The sequence below is a fragment of the Diabrotica virgifera genome, chromosome 6 (assembly GCF_917563875.1).
Source record: "Diabrotica virgifera virgifera chromosome 6, PGI_DIABVI_V3a".
NCBI lineage: Eukaryota > Metazoa > Arthropoda > Insecta > Coleoptera > Chrysomelidae > Diabrotica > Diabrotica virgifera.
In genome coordinates this window covers 177,742,735-177,764,935 of record NC_065448.1, presented here as the reverse complement: position 1 = coordinate 177,764,935, position 22,201 = coordinate 177,742,735, and the positions used below count along the sequence as shown (strand labels likewise).

Below are 22,201 nucleotides of genomic sequence, written 5' to 3'. Positions count from 1 at the left end.
TGTTAGCGTGTACCTAGAAACTGTTATGTTTATGGTTATATTTAGGTATATTCTTCTTCTCCTTCTTTAGTTTATTGGCCTCCACCTACTTGGGTATTTGGCCAGCTCGTCGTCGGGGAATAAAGGAAAAATATGTATATTCTAATGACATTTATCGTATGTCGTTGTAATAATATATACCAGTTTGTTGAGATTGGAGTTTGATACAGTTTTTGAAGGAAAGTAAAGAAGGTTTACTATTGAAAATAAAACCATTTTGTAAAAGTACAAATTTTCTATGAATAGTTCAAACGATCAAAATCACTTTTAACGTCACATAACTGTATTTTTTACTGACGTTTATAATGTGTAATTTAAAATTATATATACAATTGGTACCCCCTCTGTGGCTCAGTGGTAAGAGCGCCTAACCTTTGGATCGAAAGTTCCGAATGGTAGTGAGTTCGAATCTCACCAGGGTCAGGAATTTTTTCATTTATTATAAATTAATAAATGAAAATAGTTTCTGTCCTTGTGGGATCGGTATTCACCGGAGGGACCGCAGACGTTCGGATACAATTAGCGTCTCTTTGCAAAGACAATTACGTCGACTTTGCAAAGTAACAAGACACTTACTCAACACACACACTACACATTACACCTGAGTTAGTGATAAGTTATACAATTACGTGGCTAAAGGTTCTAGTTCTAAACCAAGGCCAGAATCAGAGAAAAAAAAATATACAATTGGTGTAGAATGTAAACGTACAACGGTGTGACGTCACGACGCGTTTTGGAGTGGCTGATATAAGTTGAATTTTTAGTCGTTTTTAGGGGCAAAACGAAAGACAAACAAAACTTTTTTATCTTTGATACAGGTTCTAAATTATGTTCTGTTGTGATTTATAACATTTTTTTCGAATTTAAAATTTTATGCAAGTTCCCTATTAAAAGTGCGAATAAAGTTGCAGAGCGTAGAAATAGGTGTCGCTTTGCCGAACTTGCACGGTCGCAATATCTAGAACCGCCTCAGTGACCTCTATTCACCATTCAAGTATTTCCGTTTTCCAATGTAACACCCTGTATATCCTAGTTTACTTTATATTTTTGTATCTATTTGTTTCCCGTAAAAACTTAGGTATTTTGACTGTCCATGAAAAGTTATTTATTATAGTTGTACATCGTACCTACTGTAGGAGCTTAAATAAGAATATACAGTATGGTGCAAATGAAAGGAATAAATTTGTTATTTCGTAAACCGGCGACTTTAAGGAAAAATCCCGAAACGCATCGATTTTTGTTTTTAAATTATGATATTTTGGCATATATGTCTTACTAGTGACGTTATCCATCTGGTTGTGATGACGTAATCGATGACTTTTTTGAATGGGAATAGTGGGCGTGTGCTAGCTTATTTGAAAGATTATTCAATTCTCTATTCAGTAATATAAACATTTAAATAATTATTTATACAGGATGTCCAAAAAAAATATTAAATTAAATTATTTGACAAAAAAAAAGATTGTATGTAATTTATTTAATTCAAAATACATCTTACTGCTGTCATAAATTAGAAAAATACGTTTATTTGACAAATGAACATTGCTTTTTGCTTAAATTAAATGTTCAAACTTCCAAGAGGCAGGTGGCTGGCGGGAGCTGGCTTAAACATTGAATTTGATCGAAAAGCAATGTTTATTTTTGAAATATGTAAACATTTTTCTGTTTTCGGGTAATAGTAAAATGTATTTTGAATTAAATAAATTACATACATTCTTCTTTTTTGTCAAATAATTTAATTTTCAAATTTTTTTGGACACCCTGTATAAATAATTATCTAAATGTTTATATTACTGAATAGAGAATTGAATATCCTTTCAAATGAGCTAGCACACGACCCCTATTCCCATTCAAAAATATCATCGATTATGTTATGACGCCCAATGGATAACGTCAGTAATATGAGATATATGCCAAAATATCATAATTTAAAAACAAAAATCGACCTGTTTCGGGATTTTTCCTTAAAGTCGCCGGTTTACGAAATAACGAATTTATTCCTTTCATTTACACCATACTGTATATTTATAAGGTAGGTTAAAAGCAAGCGCGGCTCCTCCTTAGGGTCAATTGGTCAATGACCCCCCTAAAATAATCTCATAAAAATACCAATTTTATTAAAAATATCTTTTATCTAAAACTTCACTCTGAAATATAAAATTCTCTCTCAGCAGTCTCCATTGGCAAAACAAATATAATAGATATAATAACGTCGCGCCTCGCGCTATACACAAGCCCGTGGCTGGGCCGTATTTTAAATTGTCTATATACAGTTCTTATGGCTTATGGACAAATGCATGTAAAATAGAAAAGAGACGGCAGATAGCAATTTCGTGGGCGAGAGTGGGAGTGACCTTTCCGTCGTATACCTCTAGTAGAGTCGACGGCCTCACGTTTAGTTAGAAAACAAGATGAGTGTTGTTGACGAAATAATTGCCTTAAAATCTGCTGGAACACTAAATTATGAACGGCGGCTTGAGAAAAAAGAAAGTGGTCGACCAAAACCAAACATGAATTTAAAACAAACAACAAAGGATAGGGGTAAGGACATTCAAAGATATTTTAAAGAATCAATGTACAATTTGTGTGATTGGATTTGTGGCTGCAGTGTGAGAAATGCATTTTTTTGCTATCCGTGTTTACTGTTTTCGAATGACGCTGTATGGGCGAAAAATGGAGTAACTGACATTAAGCATTTAAAAGTGAAAATTACAAAACATGCCTCTTCAACTACTCATATAAATTCATCAATGAGTTACGCAAGTTTAGGACGTGTTAACATAAGACAGCAACTTGATAGTGTATATCGTAAATCTGTGCATGACTTTAATGAATTGGTATCTAAAAATAGGTATATTTTAAACAAACTAATCGACTGTGTAAAATTTTGTGGAGTTTTCGAAATTGCATTGCGCGGTCATGACGAAAGTGACAGCTCCAATAATCGTGGAATTTTTCTGGGCCTTATCGATTTTGTTTCTGAACTGGATTTAATGTTTAAAGAACACATTGAAAAAAGTACAGTATTTAAAGGAACATCGAAAACAATTCAGAACGATATTTTAGAATCAATGTTAGCCATTGTGCATACTCATATCATGAAGGAGATTGGCCAGACAAATTTTGTGGCCATTCAAGTAGATGAGACCACAGACAGCTCCAATAAAACGCAGATGATTATCATATTGCGATATGTATTAACTGGTATTGTACATGAAAGATTTTGGAAATTTGTTAACCCCCTAGGTACTACAGCACAACATTTAACTAATGTAATATTGGAAGAACTTCAATTATTAAAAATTAATGAAGCACCTGAAAAATTGATTGCCCAAAGTTACGATGGTGCATCAGTCATGAGCGGTAAACTGGGAGGAGTACAAACAAAAATTAAAGAAATATACCCAAATGCACACTTCATTCACTGCTATGCCCATCAATTTAATCTTATCCTCCAAAAAGCGGCGAGTCAACACAAACCGATAAAAATATTTTTTGCAAATTTACACGGATTTTCGTCCTTTTTCGGCCGATCTCCAAAACGTACGATGGTTCTGGATAGAGTGGTTAAAGTAAGGCTACCTAAAGCTGCGCCTACTCGATGGGCTTTCAATACAAAATGTGTTGAAATTGTATACACTTATAAAGATGATTTAAAATCTTGCTTAGAGGAAATTATTGATGAGGAGCAAGATGGTAACAATATAAATCAAGCAACTGGTTTAAAAAGACATTTGGAAGATGAGCATTTTTTATTTTGGTTAAATTTTTTCCATAAAATAATGCCCCATGTTGATATATTGTTTAAACAATTGCAAATGCGAGACATTGATGTTATATCTGTCAAAAATTGTATCCTGTCTTTTAACAACAATATCCAAATAATTAGAAATACTATTTTGGAATCAGAAGTACCAAGCACATCAACAGCAAAAAAAAGAAAAACTACTGCAGAGGATCCAAAGCGACGAACTGCACTTGAAATTTGTGATATTATTATATCTGAAATAAATCACAGGTTTAGTTTCAATGATCATCTCATGATTTCACAGTTATTCTACATAGAGAAATTTGAAGCATACACTACCAACTTTCCGCAAAATATTTTAAAAATGGTGACGGCTAATTATCCCACAGTGAATATTTCCAAACTAAAATCGGAACTTGAAGTCTTATATTGTCGTGAGGATTTTCGCAATAGTGCTGGTGCAGTAGCCATACTTCAGCTTTTTATTAACATGAATTTGTCTGAAACATTTTCTGAAGCAGTGAAGTTATTAAATATTTTGTGCACACTCCCTATGACAACCGTGGAAAGTGAGAGATGTTTTTCTACTTTAAAAAGAGTAAAAACATTCCTGCGTAATACGATGGGACAACCTAGACTTAGTGCCTTGTCTATGCTGAGCATCGAGAAAACGCTTGTCAAGAGCATTCCAAATTTCAATGAGAAGGTCATAGACTATTTTGCAGAACTAAAGGATAGAAGAATTGACTTAAAATATAAAAATATTTAAAGTAAGTTTCGTTTTAATAAATTTACAATTTATTATACTATAAATATTCCTATCTATATATCAGTCAATAACCTGTTCATACCATTTTTCCTATATTTTTTAAAAGATTTACTCTAAAAAAAGACAAATTTAATTTTCGGAAAACTAGGGTAAATAGTATTGAGTTTTATCTAAGTCTGTATTTTTTATCTAAAATATAAATGCTAAAAGATCTTTTAAATACTTTAAAAAATCAACAGTTTGAAGTTTTCAAACCAAAATGACCCCCCTGAAGATTGACCCACGAGCCGCCGCTGGTTAAAAGGTTTATATTTCATTATGTATCAACGTAATAAATAATGATGAAATTTTAGAATGCCAGGTGTAAGCTGTAGTGTGGCCATTTGTAAAAATAATTTTTATAAAAAGAAGAAGTCTGCTGATGCAGATCAACAAATAGCATTTTTCACGTTTCCCAAAAATAAAAAACTAGAAAAAATATGGATTATGCGCTGCCGCAGAAAAGATGAAATAAAAACAAAAACTGCTAGAGTATGTAGTAATCATTTCAAGAAGGATGATTTTGTGGATGATTTGTATGCTAGAGTAATGGGAACTAGGCCTAAGTTGAAATTAAAGGATGGAGGTAAGTGTTGTTGTCTAATGTTATTCTGTTTCTTATCATCGCTATTTTGTAGCAATTCCAAGTGAAAACTTGAAATATCTGGGAGATGTTTCAAAACAGACAACAGCAAGAAGTGGTAAAAGGGTAGCAATGAAAACACAAAAAGCTATCGTTGAAGACCCATTAGAGGTACACTCACCTGTGTCTGATGTATCCAGTACAAGTATAGAATCGGACGAAGATATTTTACAACGAAAATATGAGGACTTGCTTAAAGAAAACAAAAGGCTAAAGCAGAAATTAGAAGAAAATGAACAAGAATTGTGTACTACCAGAACAAAGATTCTAGAATTAAATAAAATATCAAATAAAAAGATATTGATAGTGAACAAAAGAAGAAAGATAATACTACATGTCGGTTTATAACGTTCTCCTTTTCTGTCTTCCAATCTCCACTTCGTCCGGTTGTTCCATAGGTCCTCTTCTATGTTTCTTTCCCCTCAGCTCTTTGTGTATTCCTTCGCTCCAACTTTTTCTCAGTCTACCTCGTTTTCTCTTTCTTTCTGGTTACCATTTTAATATTTCCTTTGGTATTCGTTCATCCATTCTTTGTATATGTCCGAACCAGATAATTTGTTTTGTTGTTAGCTCATCCGTGATTGTTCGTTTGATGCCCATTATTTCTCTAATGCGTTCGTTGCATGGTAATCCTTTCTCTTCTAGATCTTCCTGTGGGACTTCTCCAAAAATCCATTTCCGTTGCTCTCAGCGTTGCCAGTGTTCTTTCTTTCAGTGGCCGTACCTCAAAGCTGTATATAGTGATACTTTTCACTAGAGTCTCATATATCCTCCTTTTATTTTCTTTGCTCATGGATTGGTCCCATAAAATGCTGTTGAACATTGTGACGGCTCCCTGACGTATCTCTTTCTCTCTTATGGCTTTGTCTAATGTTCCATCGTGCGAAATAGTGATACCTAGATACTTGTAGTCACAGTAGTGCTTTATCGTGGTGTTATCGTCTAATATGAGTTTTTTTGTTCTTATCCAATGCACAAGTATTCGGTTTTCTTTTTATTTGCTTCTAGACCCCATATATCATATTCTTCAATTAATTTTCGTGCCATCCCAGGCAACCAAATAACGTTTACAAAACGTTGAAAAAACGTCATAATTATCATTAAACCACGCCAGTTTATCACGTATTTTCGACGTCGAAAATCACGTGAATATGCCCTACCATAATTGACGTAATTTTATCAACTTTTAAATACGTGATATCAAAAACGTAGTTTTTATGTCGTTTTTTAGATGTTTCATTTTATGGTTTTAAAGATACACAATAATTATTCGCATGGGCATTGTTGGTATTGCAATTTTTTATTTAACCGTTTTAAATCATTTAGCTCATAGGCTAAAAGCAAAACTAAATTGAAAGACTCTCTAAATATATAGAATTAGAATACCCTCAATACAACATACCTACAGGTATAGAATTTTCACTTTTTATATATACTTACGGTGTCAAAATTGAAACAACATATAAACTAATAAATAATTTATTGTTAATTTAATTAAACTCAATAACACATCCAAAACAAATTAAAACATAACCTCAAACAGTTTTCAAGATGAATTATTGTATTAAACTTACTCACTTGAGAAAAACTAATGAAAAGCTCTTAATTAACACGGTTCTTCAACTAAATATCTAAATGAAAAGTCTTATTTTATTACACAAAGCCCCTAAACAATAAATGAAACACTTCTTAATGGACATTTCTTGAAGTCATAAGCATTAAGCCTTTAAGCTCCTCCCAATTTTGTGACTGTCAGACTTAGGATGCCTGAAATGAAAACGTGTTTTTAGGCGTATTTTAACGTCATTAATCTTACGTATTTAAAATCACCTACAAAAGACATTTATACCACGTAATCTTCAAACACGTGTATATATTCAACCAAAAACTGACGTTTCCTCGACGTTCTTGACGTCACTTGGTTGCCTGGGATATAGCTTAAATCGTCATATTCTTGAGCCATTATTACTTGATCTTCTGCCAAGTTGGGCGTATAGACCATAGTGTTGGTGAGTGGTATTCCCATTGTTCATTGTTCTGCATTTTTGTTTATATCTTTTTAAAGCACTTTCGAGATATATTTTAAATAAAGTGGGGGACAAGCCCAAAAAAGAAGAAAGATAAAAGAAGAAAAAAAAAAGAAATTGAAATTATTTTGAAAAAGAAAAAGAGGGCATGTTGGACGACGGAAGAAATTTATATGGATCTCAGTAAACGTGCAACGATCTGCTGAAGATAGTGGCATTACCACTTATATAATGCAGTGTACTTTCACTTAAGTAGTGTGTATTTATATATATTGGACATCAAATAAACTTTTACCAATACAAATTTATTCTTCTTCATGTACAATCCGACAAGTCAGAGCTGGCGCATGACCTTGAGCAAAAATACACAATACGAGAAGGTCAGCCGCCAGTTCTCACTTGTCGGATTGTACCTCATCCTTTAAAGACATTGGAATCATCTTGTCCCATTTTACTCTGTCTGCAGCGGTTCTGAAGAGTTCTATTACTGTTTTTCCACTCCACTGGTTTAAAATTTTCAACCAGGATTGGCGTCGTCTCCCGGTCCTCTTTCCCTTGTATAACCAATCGTATCAATTCATATTTTTCATTTCTTAGTATGTGACCAAAGTAGCTCATTTTTCTTTCTTTAAAAGTGTTGAGTATTTCTTTCTCTTTTTTCATCTTTCTTAATGTTTCCGTGTTTGTAACGTGTTGTGTCCATGATATTTTCCACATTCTTCTATAACGCCACATCTCAAAGCTGGTACCTAAGTCTTTCTTCACTTGCGTCCGTAAGTGTCCAGGATTCAACTCCATATAAAAACAGAGAATACTTAAGATCTTCATACTCTAGTTCGAATTTTTATTCCCAGTTGTCCATTGCATAATACTATTTTCATCTTATTGAAAGAGCTTCTGGCCATCTCAGTGTGTCGTTTTATTTCAAGGCTGTGGTCCCATTGTTCATTTAGCTCATTTGCCAAGTAATTTTATCTGTGTACGTTCTCTAAAGCTTTTTCTTTAACGTAGATTGTTTCGCCTTCAATCTTCTTATTGACAATCATGATTTTTGTTTTTTTGTGTTCAGAGCCATTTCATACTTCTCGCAGTACTGTGTAGTGCAATCAACCAAATTTGCAGCCCTTCTCTGCTGCCCGCAAGGAGTATTGTATCGTCTGCATGTCTGAGATTATTCAGTAGTGAAAATTTATTACCTATTATTTAAATTCTTACAATAAATTATACAAGTAATTCTAATTCACATAATCCTAGCTGACCTCTAAGGACGGTATGTATTCAATAGTTAATCCAGTATTGATGGAAATTCAGTAGTAGAATGGAGATTGAAGTCCTAGAATACCGTAAATCTTGCATTAATGTTGGATAACCGTGAACAACCGGTCCTGATTAATTTTAAGTATTAAACCACCGAAATATCAACAGTTTTCCATAATTAGGTATTATAATCCACTAAACATCATTATTTCATAACTGTCTTTACTATTTTCCATACATCAAAGACATAAAAAGACCGATTAATCATATTACGATTCAAATTACTGTACTCTCGTGACGTAATCGCCGGCTTAATGTTCATTGGTTAGTCGGAGTAGGCAACCGTAGTAAATGTCTAAGAACCGTGGGTCTCTCCCAACGTTTTCCGTCAATCTCTATTGAGCAACACACTTGTTTCCCGGCTATTGTTTTTATGTCATCTACCCATCTCATCTGTGGTCTTCCTCTTTCTCATCTACTTACGTAAGGTATCCAATGTTGTATTGTGGCATTTCAACATTGGTCTTTTTTGTGTAGCAGTGTAGCTGTATACTAATGAGCGGCCTTGGAGTAACGGCATAAACGCTGGCCTCATACGCCAGTAGACGTGGGTTCGAGCCCTGCCTAAGACAAACCATTTTCATTTCCAATAATGACACGAGCCGTCTCACCGTGCCTCGGAGAGCACGTAAAGCCGTCGGTCCCCTGGGCTAGTGTACATCGGCACTAGTTACTTAAAACAGGGTTAAAGATGTAAATGGCGCCGGAACTATCCGAAAGGATCTCCCCGGCAAAAATGCCATACGATATTATTATTATTATTATGTATACTAATACTGCTGCAAAGCTCCATTTGAGTTTGGCAATTTTTGTTGTTATATCTTCGACTTTTATTTCTGATCTTATCCAGTTGTTCCTCTTGTTTTCTGACAGTTGTATACCTATATAGCATTGGGTGCGTTCGGATGATCACAGTGGCTGGACATATCGTTTAGTTAGACGACACCGCTGGAAGTCAGCCGCTGAGAGGTTTACTAAGCTTTCCCTATCAGCGCTAGATACAACCACTCAACCGATTTCTGCTGACAGTCAGCTGCTGTGGTCGTCCGAACGCAACCATTGATCTTTCCATCGTCCTTTCTGTTGTGGCTAGTTTATTCATATTGGTCTTGTGTGGGGTCCATGTTTGACATACATATGAAGGGTACAGGGGAAGAACGGCAATAGTCCATTTTGATTTTTATCGAGCAAGCTAAAAGTTAATATTTATTAACTTATTATAAAGTCAAATTTAAAGAAAAATAGTCAGTCAAATTTAAAGAATAATAATACAAGAATAATTACTTAGACATTATATTATATTGACTTTATTATCTTCTTCTTCTTTACTTCTTGGAGATCTTTTGATCTGTTTAATTCTGAAGCTGCCTCTGGTTAATTTCCTGGGAGGTAGATTGCCAACTATCCCTCCATCTTTTAGATGGTCTTCCGGGGGGTCTTGAACTGGGAGGGTTGTTTTCTAGGGCAATTTTTGGAAGTCTGTTCTCATCCATTCGTCTTACATGGTTGTACCACATCCTCTTGCGCTGCCTTCCCCATCTTACAATATCTTAAATTTTGCATTGCTCTCTAATGTCTGTATTTCTTACTTTGTCTCATCTTGTTTTCCCCACTATTGTTCTTAGGGTTTTCATTTCGGCAACTCTTAGCATCTGTTTCGTTTTGTTGGTGTTTTCGCGCACTTTTATGCCATATATCATGATCGGTCGTATGCAAGTCTTGTAGATTTTAATTTTACTATCTGTGCACATATACGGATTTGACCAGACTATCTCCCGCAGACATTCTGACAATGCAGATGCTTTGTTGATCTGACTCCTCAGGTCCTTTACTGGGTCGTGAGTGCTTGGATATATCTATTAGGCCGGGCCGAAAACGGGCAAAAAAAATTTTTTTGGTAAATTTTAAACGGGCTGGTAAAAAAAAGTTGTGTATGGTAGTATTAATACTGTGTACCAAACAAAGGCCGAATTAAATTATTTTTGACCGGGTCCCCGGGAGCCTAAAAAAATTATTTTTTTTTTTTGCTTAATTTTTGGGGCGGGCTAGTGTCTAAGATATTAATATCAATGCTACTATCTTGTTAAAAAATTTTCATCATAATCTAAAAAGATTTAACCGGCCCCCAAGACTAAAAATATAAGAGAGGGGTAACCAACGCATATTTATTTACTATTTTTGCGCTGTGAACTGTGCAGCTCTTTGCTTGAATCAATATTCGGCACAAAAGGTTTTTATATTGAACTATTATGAACATATTTAACATTACTTCGTATATTCATTTAACCCAGAACTCGCCACGATGAGGTTGCTGCACGGTGAGTTCCACCCGCCCACCCTCCTTTGCTGAACATTTGTATTTACTCATTTCTTGAAGCATAGTGTCGACATTTACTTTCAAATATCGGCTAATTCTTTCTGTCATCAAGTTTAGCTCGGATATAACCATCTCTAGATTCTTCACCACACACTTTTACTGATGCATCAGTAATTATCTTCGCAAGTTCTTTGGAACTTGTTTCACCATGTCCCACAATTATTCTTCGTCGGCCAAATGCTGTATTAGAGGAGGATTTGTTACAGTACTATTCATCCAGTCTATGAGATCTATGTAATCTTCTGCATCGAAATTAATTTAGGGATTTGGGATACTATGAAAACACAATTTTTATACCGGCCTTCCTACATTTTAAAATCCTTCTGAGAGCATCCTCTCTAATACGTTGACGGTAATCTGTTAACATACAAATTTGAATGATTTCCGGGTGTGCAAATTAAGCATTGTCTTAAATAACTTTATTGATAAATTGATGAGACATTATTCGGAAAATCTCTGAGGGCTGCATTAATTTCCATAGATGCCTGGCACCATATTCCAATCTTGGCTGTGTTTTTATCTCAAACCTCATACGTGAATATTATACTTGTATTACAAACTCAGCTAAAATCTTTTAAACTTTCACAAGGATTAGTTGTAGATAATAAAGACCTTTTGTGTGGTCATCTAGTTTTTGCAGCAAATATCGCAAGGGAAGTTCATTAGCGTGCAACAGGCATACACTCCACTTTAATGGTTTATTTACTCGCCTTTCTATAATTCGTATGATTCCACCTTCCAGCTTGTATTTATATTTGAACCATCACATCCCATAACACCTAATTTGCTTAGATCTATATTATGACTTTGTAAGTAGTCTAATATTCCTTCGACAATATCTATAACACGAGCCTGGCTAAGAGCCAAGTACCCAAAATATAAACTACCGGGTCCTTCGATTAAAGCTATATATGGTCTTTAGTTTTCATAATTCGTCTCGCCTTTCCGAAGACCATGGTTTGATCTTTCCTTTCATCAAAATGTAGCCCTTCAATATTGACTTGTTTAAATTTTTATTCCCATGCTGGAGTTGCCATCTGTTTCCCTTAACTCCTATCCGAATTTTATTTTTGTCGATAACCAGCACTGTATTTATTATCTTTGAAGATTTAGTTTAAATCTTCTAAACGGCATTTAAAAGCTTAAGTATTTTTTCCTGTCTACTGTATTATCTTTCTTTTACTTAATAATAGAATATGACAACAGAAGCGTTTTTAACAGCCCCAAACATTTTTTTAACAAAATAAAAATTCTTTAAGGGCCCGGGGCCCGGTTAATTACTTTCTAAATCGTCCCAAATTTGGTATAGGATTATATAAATACTAGTTCCAACTTTTAGCAACTAGCCTTGTACAAGAATTTTAAAAAAAATTTCGACCCAAAAAACAATTTTAAGGGCAAAATATTTTTTAAACCGGCCCAAATTTGGTATAGGATTATATAAATACCAGTCCCAACTTTTGGCAACAAGTCGTGTAGAAAAATGTAAAAAAAAATTTTTCGGCCCGGCCTAATGTCTATGCCCAGATATCTGAATTGCATCACCTGTTCTATGTGGTTCTTCTCAACCACTAACTTACATCTGAGCGGATCTTTTGCTATATTTAGTTGGAGGCTTACTTGAAAGAACTGAAAGAGCTGTCTCTGAAGATCGTCTTCTGATTCGGCAATAATTGCTGCATCATCTGCGTAACGCACCATACCAATTCTTTTGTTGCCCATTCTTTATCCGAGATTAAGAGATGTTACTTTGTTTATAATTTTGCCCATGAGTAGGTTAAATAAGAAGAGACTTAAACTGTCTCCTTGTCTAATTCCTCCCGATGTTGCAATATTTTCAGTGAACTGGTCTTCTGCTCTAACTTTGGTTACGTTGTTGTTATTTAGGTTATGGACTATCTTTGTTATGCTGGTCGGTGTTTTATTTTCTATTAATATATTTAGAATGTCTCCCAGGCGAACTCTGTCAAACGCCAAAACTTTATAATAAGTTAATAAATCTTAACTTTCAGCTTGCTCGAAAAAAAATCCAAATGGACTAATGCCGTTCTTCCCCTGTACCCTTCATATGTCATGATAGGAAAGGAAGGATACACTGGTGAACACTTTGTTCCTCAAATATTGAGGTATTTTGCTGTTCTTAAGTATCCAACTAAGCTTACCAAATCCTGCCCATATCAGTCTTGCTCTTCTAGTGATTTCTGCACTTTGGTTCTCTTTAGGTTTGTTCCAACGCAACTAGAAACCGTTCATGTAACCGTCCTGCGCAGTACCATGGAACGTATTATTTCGTTCCCATGGAACCCATGAAACGTTAATTATCTAGTAACGTGATCGTTACATGACGGTTCTTCATCGTGTTGGAACAAACCTTTTGTCAAGTTTCAGAATTTAGCCTAATGCACTGGCCAGATGGTTGCTAAAACCAGAGCCAGTAATCAATAAAACACACACACACATAATTTAGCCTAGGTAGATATGTTCATGGATTTGTTCTATCTCATTGCCATTTATAGTTATACGTCTGGGGTAGTGTGTTTTTGTCATTGTTTTATTTTTTATCACAATAAGAAACCATGATTACCAAGTGGGTAAGCCTAAAAAATGCCCATTTTTTGGGGACTTTGCCGAAAAGTAAAGAATTTCTTTGGTGCAAACAAGCAAAAGTGCACAAAAATCGAGAATATCAAGAAATAAAAAAATACTTGAAAAATATGTAATATTCTTAAACGTAATAAACATAATTAATATCAGGCCACCCAATCAGACCACCCAATAAAAATCAGGATAGAATAATCAGTAAGTGTAGCAAAGTAGTACCCTCTTGCTCCATTAGTACTGAAACAACTATTCAAGATTATAATTGAGTACTACCATTGTTTAAGAAAGGACTTTTTTAAACAATCGCACTACTTAGTTTATTCCTGAAAATAATAATTTTTAGTCAGGTTTTTTAATGTGTTTTTTATCAAATTCCATTAATCATGCAGTGAGATTTAATAATGGCAGATGGATTTCTTCCAATCTAGTGCTCATGAGATACTAATCTTACATATAAAAATCAATTGCTGTTCGTGTGTCTCGCTAAAACTCAAGAATGGCCGGACCGATTTGGCTAATTTTGATGTTGAATTATTTGTAGAAGTTCAGGGAAGGTTTATACGGTTTTATATAGTCATTTTAGTACTAGTAGCCACCAAAATTTTTTACATCTATATATGTATAAAATGCTCTTTTTACAGTGTTTGATTTTTATCAAATTTGGCAGGTATATTCGACTGGACTGGTTGTAGGTTGTTATCCTAATATTTCATACCCGTACGGCATAAGGGGGGTTGCGCCCTGATATTTTTTTCTATTTTTTCTGACACCCTTTTTTTTAATTTTATATTATGATGTGGAACGTAAAGATACATAAAACCCTAAATTTTCACTTTTTTATCACTAACCGTTATTTTTTAATAGCCATTTAAATATTTTACATCTATATAAACAAAAGAAAGTCGTGTTAGTTACCAACACATAACTCGAGAACGACTGAATAGATTTTTACGAAATTTTCCACGTATATTCGACCAGACTTAGAATAGGTTGTTATTTATTTTTCATATCCGTACGTCATAACGTCCCCCTAATATATTTTTTTATTTTTTTGGTCAAACTGTCTTTTCTTAATTTTGTGTGATGTGGAAGGGAAAGGTAAATGCAACCCTAAATTTTCAGTTTTCTATCTTCAACCGTTATTTTTTAATAGCCATCTAAATTTTTGCATATTATATATAAAAATCAATTGCTGTTCGTGTGTCTCGCTAAAACTCGAGAATGGCTGGACCGATTTGGCTAATTTTGATGTTGAATTATTTGTAGAAGTTCAGGGAATGTTTATACGGTTTTATATAGTCATTTTAGTAGCCACCAAAATTTTTACATCTATGTATATGTATAAAATAATCTTTTTACAGTGTTTGTTGCCATACTCCTCCGAAACGACTTTACCGATTTTTATGAAATTTGGCAGGTATATTCGACCGGACTGGGAGTAGGTTGTTATCTATATTTTATACCCGTACCTCATAAGGGGATTACCCATGACACCATAACTCACACAATAATGACGTGAAAAATACGAAATTAGGTAGGTAGACTCCTTGTAGAATTTCGAACAGAACCGTACTAAAATTTTTTCTCTAGCGCAATCGGTGTCCGAAATACAATATCTTAAGCCGTAGAAATATTCTGAGAACAGAAGAAGAACGAGCAACAAATGTCATCGAACAAAAGTGCAACTGTTTAACATTTGGACTTAAATTGGGCAAAATATGAATTTTTTAATTTTTCGCAACTTTCAAAAAATATCTCTAAAACGAACTTTTCTGACGAACGGCAAGCAGGAGAAAAGTTCTGAGCATACGAAAAGAACAAGCAGCAAATTATAAAATTTTAGTTAATTTTAATTAATTTTGTTTCATTTTTTTTTTCAATTTTATTTAAGTATTTTATTTATTTTCGTTTATTTTATTTTATTTCATTTTTTAATTCCATTTATTTCTTTATTTTATTTCATTTTATTAAATTTTAATTATTTTTATTAGATTCTATGTACTTATATTTAATTTTATTATTTTTTTTAATTTATTTATTATTTTTATTTAAGTTTATTCAGTTTTATTTATTTTTATTTACTTTTATTTCATTTTATTTACTTAACACCTATATAGTTGGAGAACCCCGAACCCAATTATAAATACAGGGTTGCTTTGAATGTAAATAAAATAAAGCTGTTATATTCATTATAAGATAAACAAATTTAAGATTGTAGCTGTTGCACTACAAACTTTATATCTCTTGAGGCAGTACGAAGTCTGCCGGGTCAGCTAGTTTTAAAATAAAAAAAATGGTTTCCTAATTAAACAAATCATTTAAGACTTCAATATCTCGATAAAGATAGGTTTCTGAAAGAGACTGGATAAAGGAATGTTATTATTGAACCTCCCATTTTCAAACTTATAAAGTTAGACTGTAAATTAAATCCATTCCATATATTATACAGAGTGTTGGACAATTCGACGTAGATCTCAGGATCGAATTGTTTTGTAATGCCCCTTTGTCCGCTTCTTCTCGATCGACGATGGTAAATAAATGTTTGAGTGTGGAGAAAAAATATGGTTTTATTGACAGCTACTTAATTACACTATAGATGATGTTCAGGTAACTTTCTATGATAGACTGCCTTTAATGACAGCTACTGATAATAATTACACTCGGCGTAACTTCTAACAACGACTTACGCACTTGTTAACGAGGTAACTATTTCAATTAGACTGCAACCCAAAATAGTCCCCTTGGTAAATTTATAATCTCGTCAAAATATACAATTCATCAATAAGTTGCATGACAACCGAACTACGGACCTTGCGTTTTGAAAGGTTGCAACTACAGTTTAAAGGAAGCTATTGCAAAACTTAAAGTTCAATTATTGGAAAATACATTATTTGGCAATTTACTAAGTTTGCAGGTTGAATGGACTCTAATTATTAAAATATTACTCGATGTTTCCCAATGTTTCAATTATACATACATGGTGAAACTATAAAAGTTTAGGAAGTTAAGAAAAAATGTGAGATTACAAATTAAGGGATTACTTTGAGATTGAACAGTGTCCCAAAAGTAGCGGGACTGTCGAATATTTCGCGAAATGAACATCCGATCGAAAAATTGTAAAAAAAGTGTTCAATATTTTTCAAAAATCTATCGAATGGCACCAAACACGACCCCTCACAGAGGTGGGGTGGGGGTTACTTTAAAATCTTAAATAGGAGCCCTCATTTTTATTACATATTTGGATTTTTTGAGTAAAATAAGTAACTTTTATTCGAGACATTTTTTCGAATTGTGGATAGATGGCGCTATAATCAGAAAAAACGATTTATCCTGATACACTACATACATAAGTAAATTATAGAAACGGTCTAATATCTCGAGAAATGCACTTCCAAATGAAACGCCAAAACACACTGTTTAATATTTTTCAAAAACCTATCGAATAACACGACTAAACAGGACCCCCCAGGTGGGGTGGGGGTAACTTTAAAATCTTAAATGGGAACCCCCGTTGTTTTATTGCAGATTTAGATTCCTCATGAAAAAATAAGGAATATTTATTCGAGACATTTTTTAGAATTGTTGATAGATGGCGTTGTAATTGGAAAAATACGATTTATTAGCGCCATTTATCAACAAATCTAAAAATTGTCTGGAATAAATGTTACTTACTTTTTTATGAGGTATTCAAATCTGCAATAAAAAGTGGGGGTTCCTATTTAAGATTTTAAAGTTACCCCCTCTCCACCTCCATGGGATCGAGTGGGGAATTTAGTGATATTCGATAGGTTTTTGAAAAATATTTAACATGTGTTTTTTGATTTTTCATTTGGAAGTGTATTTCTCGAGATATTAGACCGTTTCTTTAATTTACCTAGGCCTAGCTAGGGTATCATTATAAATAGTTTATTTTCGATTATAGCGCCATCTAGCCACAATTCGAAAAGAGTCTCGAATAAAAGTTACTTATTTTTCCGTAAGCAATCCAAATCTGCAATAAAAAATGTGGGTTCCTATTTAAGGTTTTAAAGTTACCCCCACCCCACCTCCAGGGTGTGGAGGGAGTGTGGTATTTGGTGTCATTCGATAGATTTCTGAAAAATATTGAAAACGTATTTTTCAGTTTTTTGATCCGATGTACATTTCGCGAGATATTCGACCGTCCCACTACTTTTGGGACACCCTGTATACGTCACCGTGCGTCATCATTTAATTAAAGTATACGAAATAAGTCGGAAATTTACTAAACGCAACGGCAAGTGACAGAAAGTGGGTATTACTCCGATCACGGGTTATAGTATAAAATTTGACGTTATCAAATAAATAGAATGTCAAATTTAAGTTTTGCTTTAAAATTTTGGTGCATAATTACAGCTACATTTGAAGTATCTTAATAAATTATTTTATTATCATTGATTAATAAATAAATAAACAATTTATAAAAAAATTCAATAACATATTTTCTTTTTGTTATTTTATTCACTTTGGCGGAACATTATACACAAGCATTCTTAATTGTGTCAATGAGGTTAGCTTTGTGTGGCTTTGTACGTTGTCAAAATTAATCGTAAAATAACATAAACTTACGAAAAAATTTCGAACTCCAATATAAAATTTGTATACTATAAAAAACTTCAAAATGCAAAAATTCGACAAAATAACGGCAAAACAGCCACAATAGTAAACAAACCAAAACGTCAGAAATTGTTCTTAAAATATGTGAAAACATCCCCAATCGTCTTTTTTATACCTATCTCTTTTCAATGTACTGAGTCTAGATCGCTCATAAAAATAACATGTGTTTTTACTTAATAACAGGCGGTAGCTGGTTTGTCATTACATTGTAGTTTCATGCGTGGAAGAGAATGATGCTAGATAAAAATATGTGTTTTATCTCGCCAGGTATTAATGACGCACGGGTAAAGACTCGTGGACTCAAGTGTAATTGACTATATTTTATATTTAATCATAATTAGTATCCCCTGGTATAACAATAAACTTTTAAACCTGGTGTTTACTTTGAGCTCCGTTTATTTTATGATATTCAGTATAATCCAAGTAAAATAATTTTTATTTTTCAGATGGAATTTTTAAAGCAATATGCTCCTGATACAGTGAGTAAACAAAGGTATGAAACTATTATAAAATAATAATTTTGCAACTCTTGAAAAGCTCGTTAATTTATTATATTGGTAGGTTGAAAGTACAATGGCATATTTGGTATGAAATATCTTGGAACAAGAAAAATATGTCATAAATCGTCAAACTCGCCGAATCATCAAGATATCCTGAAAATATTATGTAAAATGAGTTTAGACCCAGACATTGTTTGGATACAACAAAGGAAGGTTAGACCAACCCCTACACCATTGCCTTACATATAAATAATTACTTGGTAGATCCAAGTCCTTCGTAAGTTTACATCTTAGCAAAAAACCAACTTGGTTTTTGATTGTTCATCAGATAACAATCTGCAGTGTTGCAATATTTTTGGTAGACTAGAATAAACAAAAGACTATGACAAGGACCACATAGAGCTACTTCTCAAAGAGATGCACCTAAATGTTCCGAGAAATAGAATTTTTACCTCCCCTCCCCCCTCCTCTTTCCTTGATTCCATGTCCAGGGTATGGTGACATTCCCGTTTTAATTTTTTCTGCCCATTGTATTAGAGATTTTCCTTTTGGTCTTCTTTCTACCAACCAACCGAAGCATATGATTTGATTAGGAAAATACTTTATATCTGGTATTTTTGATCATAATATAGAAGAATCTCAGTGACTCAAAGAGTAATAGTCCCGCCATCTGACTTCTTCTCTCTCCAGACAGCACTGTGTTAGTCACACGAAATATTGCCAGTAACGTGTTACAAGAGGCATAACTCGCCTGAAAAAATAGTCAAAATGGATTGACTCCTCCAAATTACATCACTAAGTTTTTGGTATTCATACACATTGTTTTGAAATCAGGAATCAGAAATTAGGAAAGATGCCAGTACTCAGTAATGAATTAAATAAGTAATGGATAGGTTTTACAAGATTAAAAATGCAATGCTTGAGTACAAAGCTGGCAAATAATCTGATCCAAGTGATAATTTTCAAGGCATCTTCAAAACAGTATCGATTATGTCAGAGAGCTGAATTCTATATTAATCATTCATATTGACTGCTGGTAGTTAAAAATTGGCATCTGATTAGTTTTAGAATTAGAGTACAGTGGAACCTCGATAACTCGGATTAATCGGGACCGCGACCGATCCGGGTTATCGAAAATCCGGGTTAGCCGGAGAATATGGTAAAAATTAATAAAATACGGTATACTTACAGATAAACTCCATTATAATTGAAATAACATGAAATATATATGCACAGTACCCATCTAAATTACGTATAGTTGTATAGAGAATTTGTTCATTTCTTGGTAAAAAACTCATGCGTAGACAAAAAAACACGCAAACACAAACCTAACTGAAGCACAATTACAGAACGGAAGCGAAAAATACGACTGTACTACACACAATACGGTCACAATCGAAACAATGTTATGTTATTTAAGAACAATGGAGACCATTGTTTAAAAAAGAATTTTTTTAAATACTCTTTTAGTCTTTTTTGAACAATGCTAAGACAGTTTGAAATAAATAAAGAAATACAGGTGCCTGTTGTTTCTGATAATCCGAGACAATGAACGCGCTCTGCCGCCGTGTGCCATGAGTCATTTTTACTACCGTATGGTTCAAATTACACAAATACACATTATCTCTCAAATATTATATTACATACATTTTTATTGTTGAAATGTTTGTCTGATGAAAATCGGTCCGGGTTAGCCGGACTTCCGGATTATCGGAGGCCGACTTATCGGGGTTCCACTGTATTTGGCTGAGAAAAAATTACCAAATAAATTAACTATGCCTGGAGCATTATACTTTATCCCTGTACTATCATCATATAACATAAGTACTATTAGATGGCAGATTGTATCATTTTTGTTTATTATTTATATGTTTTGAAAAATGTTGAGGATTAGATAGAATCCCATTATCAATATTATTTAAATAATTACTATAATATTGAGAGGAGATTTTTTTACATTCATGTCTTAAGAGCGTAGGTGCAAATATTTTATGGCTATCCCTACTTTTTTTTCTTTGCACAGCAAATTACGCGTAGTAAAATTCTCATTGGCATGGAGATGTACACATTAGTTTCCAATGACATTATCATCATTAACATAGAGATGGCTATTTCGTTCAGTTGTTGTATGCTCTTGGACAACCGTTACTTGTATAATCGCTTAAATTATTAATTCAGTTGACTAATACGATTATTAGTTCATTTTTTCGAATCCTGGAAAAAGGTAATAATTATTTTTGAAAAATTTAAATGCAGAAGCTAAATACCTAGGGTATAAAGTCCATTTGATTAGAATAAACAACAAGTTTCTTCTGAGTGAGATATTTTAAATTAAAAATCACACCCAATTTGCACTTCTTTTCACCTCTGTATTTTATTAAAATAAAAGTTATAGATATTTTCAAATTATAAAGGACTTTCTACCCTCGGTGTGATGTAATCTTTTATTTTGCGTTGAAATTTTTCAAAATACTTAATATTACTCTGTTAAATGAGAAAATCTTAATTAAGTAATCGTCTCTTTACCTTTTTACCCCCAAACTAATTTGTTAATTGTTTTCTTTTGTGTTTCCAGGAAAAAAGTAAACTTTCCTTCAGCAGACAGAAACAAAGAACCTATCCTAGAAGTGCTCAAACAATATTTTGATAACACCATTGAAGGGAAAGTTATAGAAATTTCATCTGGAACTGGCCAGCATGCAGCACATTTTGCTCCACATTTTCCAAAACTAACTTTCCAACCAACAGAAAACGAGCCCTCCTTATTAGAAAGTATTTCAGCTTATGCCGCAGATACACCCACAAAAAATGTCAAAGAACCACTTCTGGTAAACGTGGTGGATGATTGGACGAAATGGAACGTATCGAATGATTTTGATTACGCAATAAATGTAAACATGATACACGTTACACCGTTTTCATGCACGATAGGCCTTTTCAAGAATATCAGCTCAGTTTTAAAGCCAGGAGGATTGCTTGTCACTTATGGAGCGTATGCAAATAATGGCGTTTTGGAACCTGAGTCTAATAGACAGTTTGACAAGAGTATAAGGCAGAGGGATCCAAATTGTGGAGTAAGGGATATTCAAGATATCGTTAAAGTGTCAGAATCGTATGGAATTAAACTTAAGGAGATAATCGAAATGCCAGCCAATAATAAATGTTTAATCTGGCAAAAAAACAATGAATGAATATTTTTATAGAATGTATAATTGTAAAAAAAGAATAAAGTATTAGAAAAAGGACTATTTTTAATTTTTGGTCATATTATGTAAGCCGAACTAGGGTCATATATACAGGGTATCCCGGAAAATAGTGCGTTCCTTAAAGGTGTGGGTAGAATGCACCATTTAAAAGAAAACTTTCTTATATTTTTTTCTATAGTCATCTGTTGCCTCAAAAAAATAAAATAGAGTCTCTGTTGCCTCAAAAAAATAAAATAATGTCTTCTACTAAAATTTATATTTGGCAACCCGGCAGTTTTATTTATTGTGACATGGCGAAGC

General features: G+C 33.5%; 1 protein-coding gene across 6 annotated transcripts in view; it reads left to right on the top strand.

The window, feature by feature from the left end:
• The window catches only part of LOC114333628 (methyltransferase-like 26), a 32,539-nt gene extending 10,601 nt beyond the window's left edge, over positions 1-21,938 (top strand). For 4 of the 6 annotated variants that reach the window (XM_050654353.1, XM_028283554.2, XM_028283555.2 and 1 more), the window contains exons 2-3: positions 18,642-18,688; positions 21,271-21,938. In XM_050654353.1, the coding sequence (XP_050510310.1) occupies positions 18,642-18,688; positions 21,271-21,886 (663 nt within the window). In that variant the 3' untranslated portion in view covers positions 21,887-21,938. Of the gene's footprint in view, positions 1-4,909; positions 5,182-5,233; positions 7,570-18,641; positions 18,689-21,270 lie in introns of those variants that run through there. The other 2 variants (XM_028283556.2, XM_028283557.2) reach the window with 1 other exon arrangement.
• The last annotated feature ends 263 nt before the right edge of the window (positions 21,939-22,201 follow it).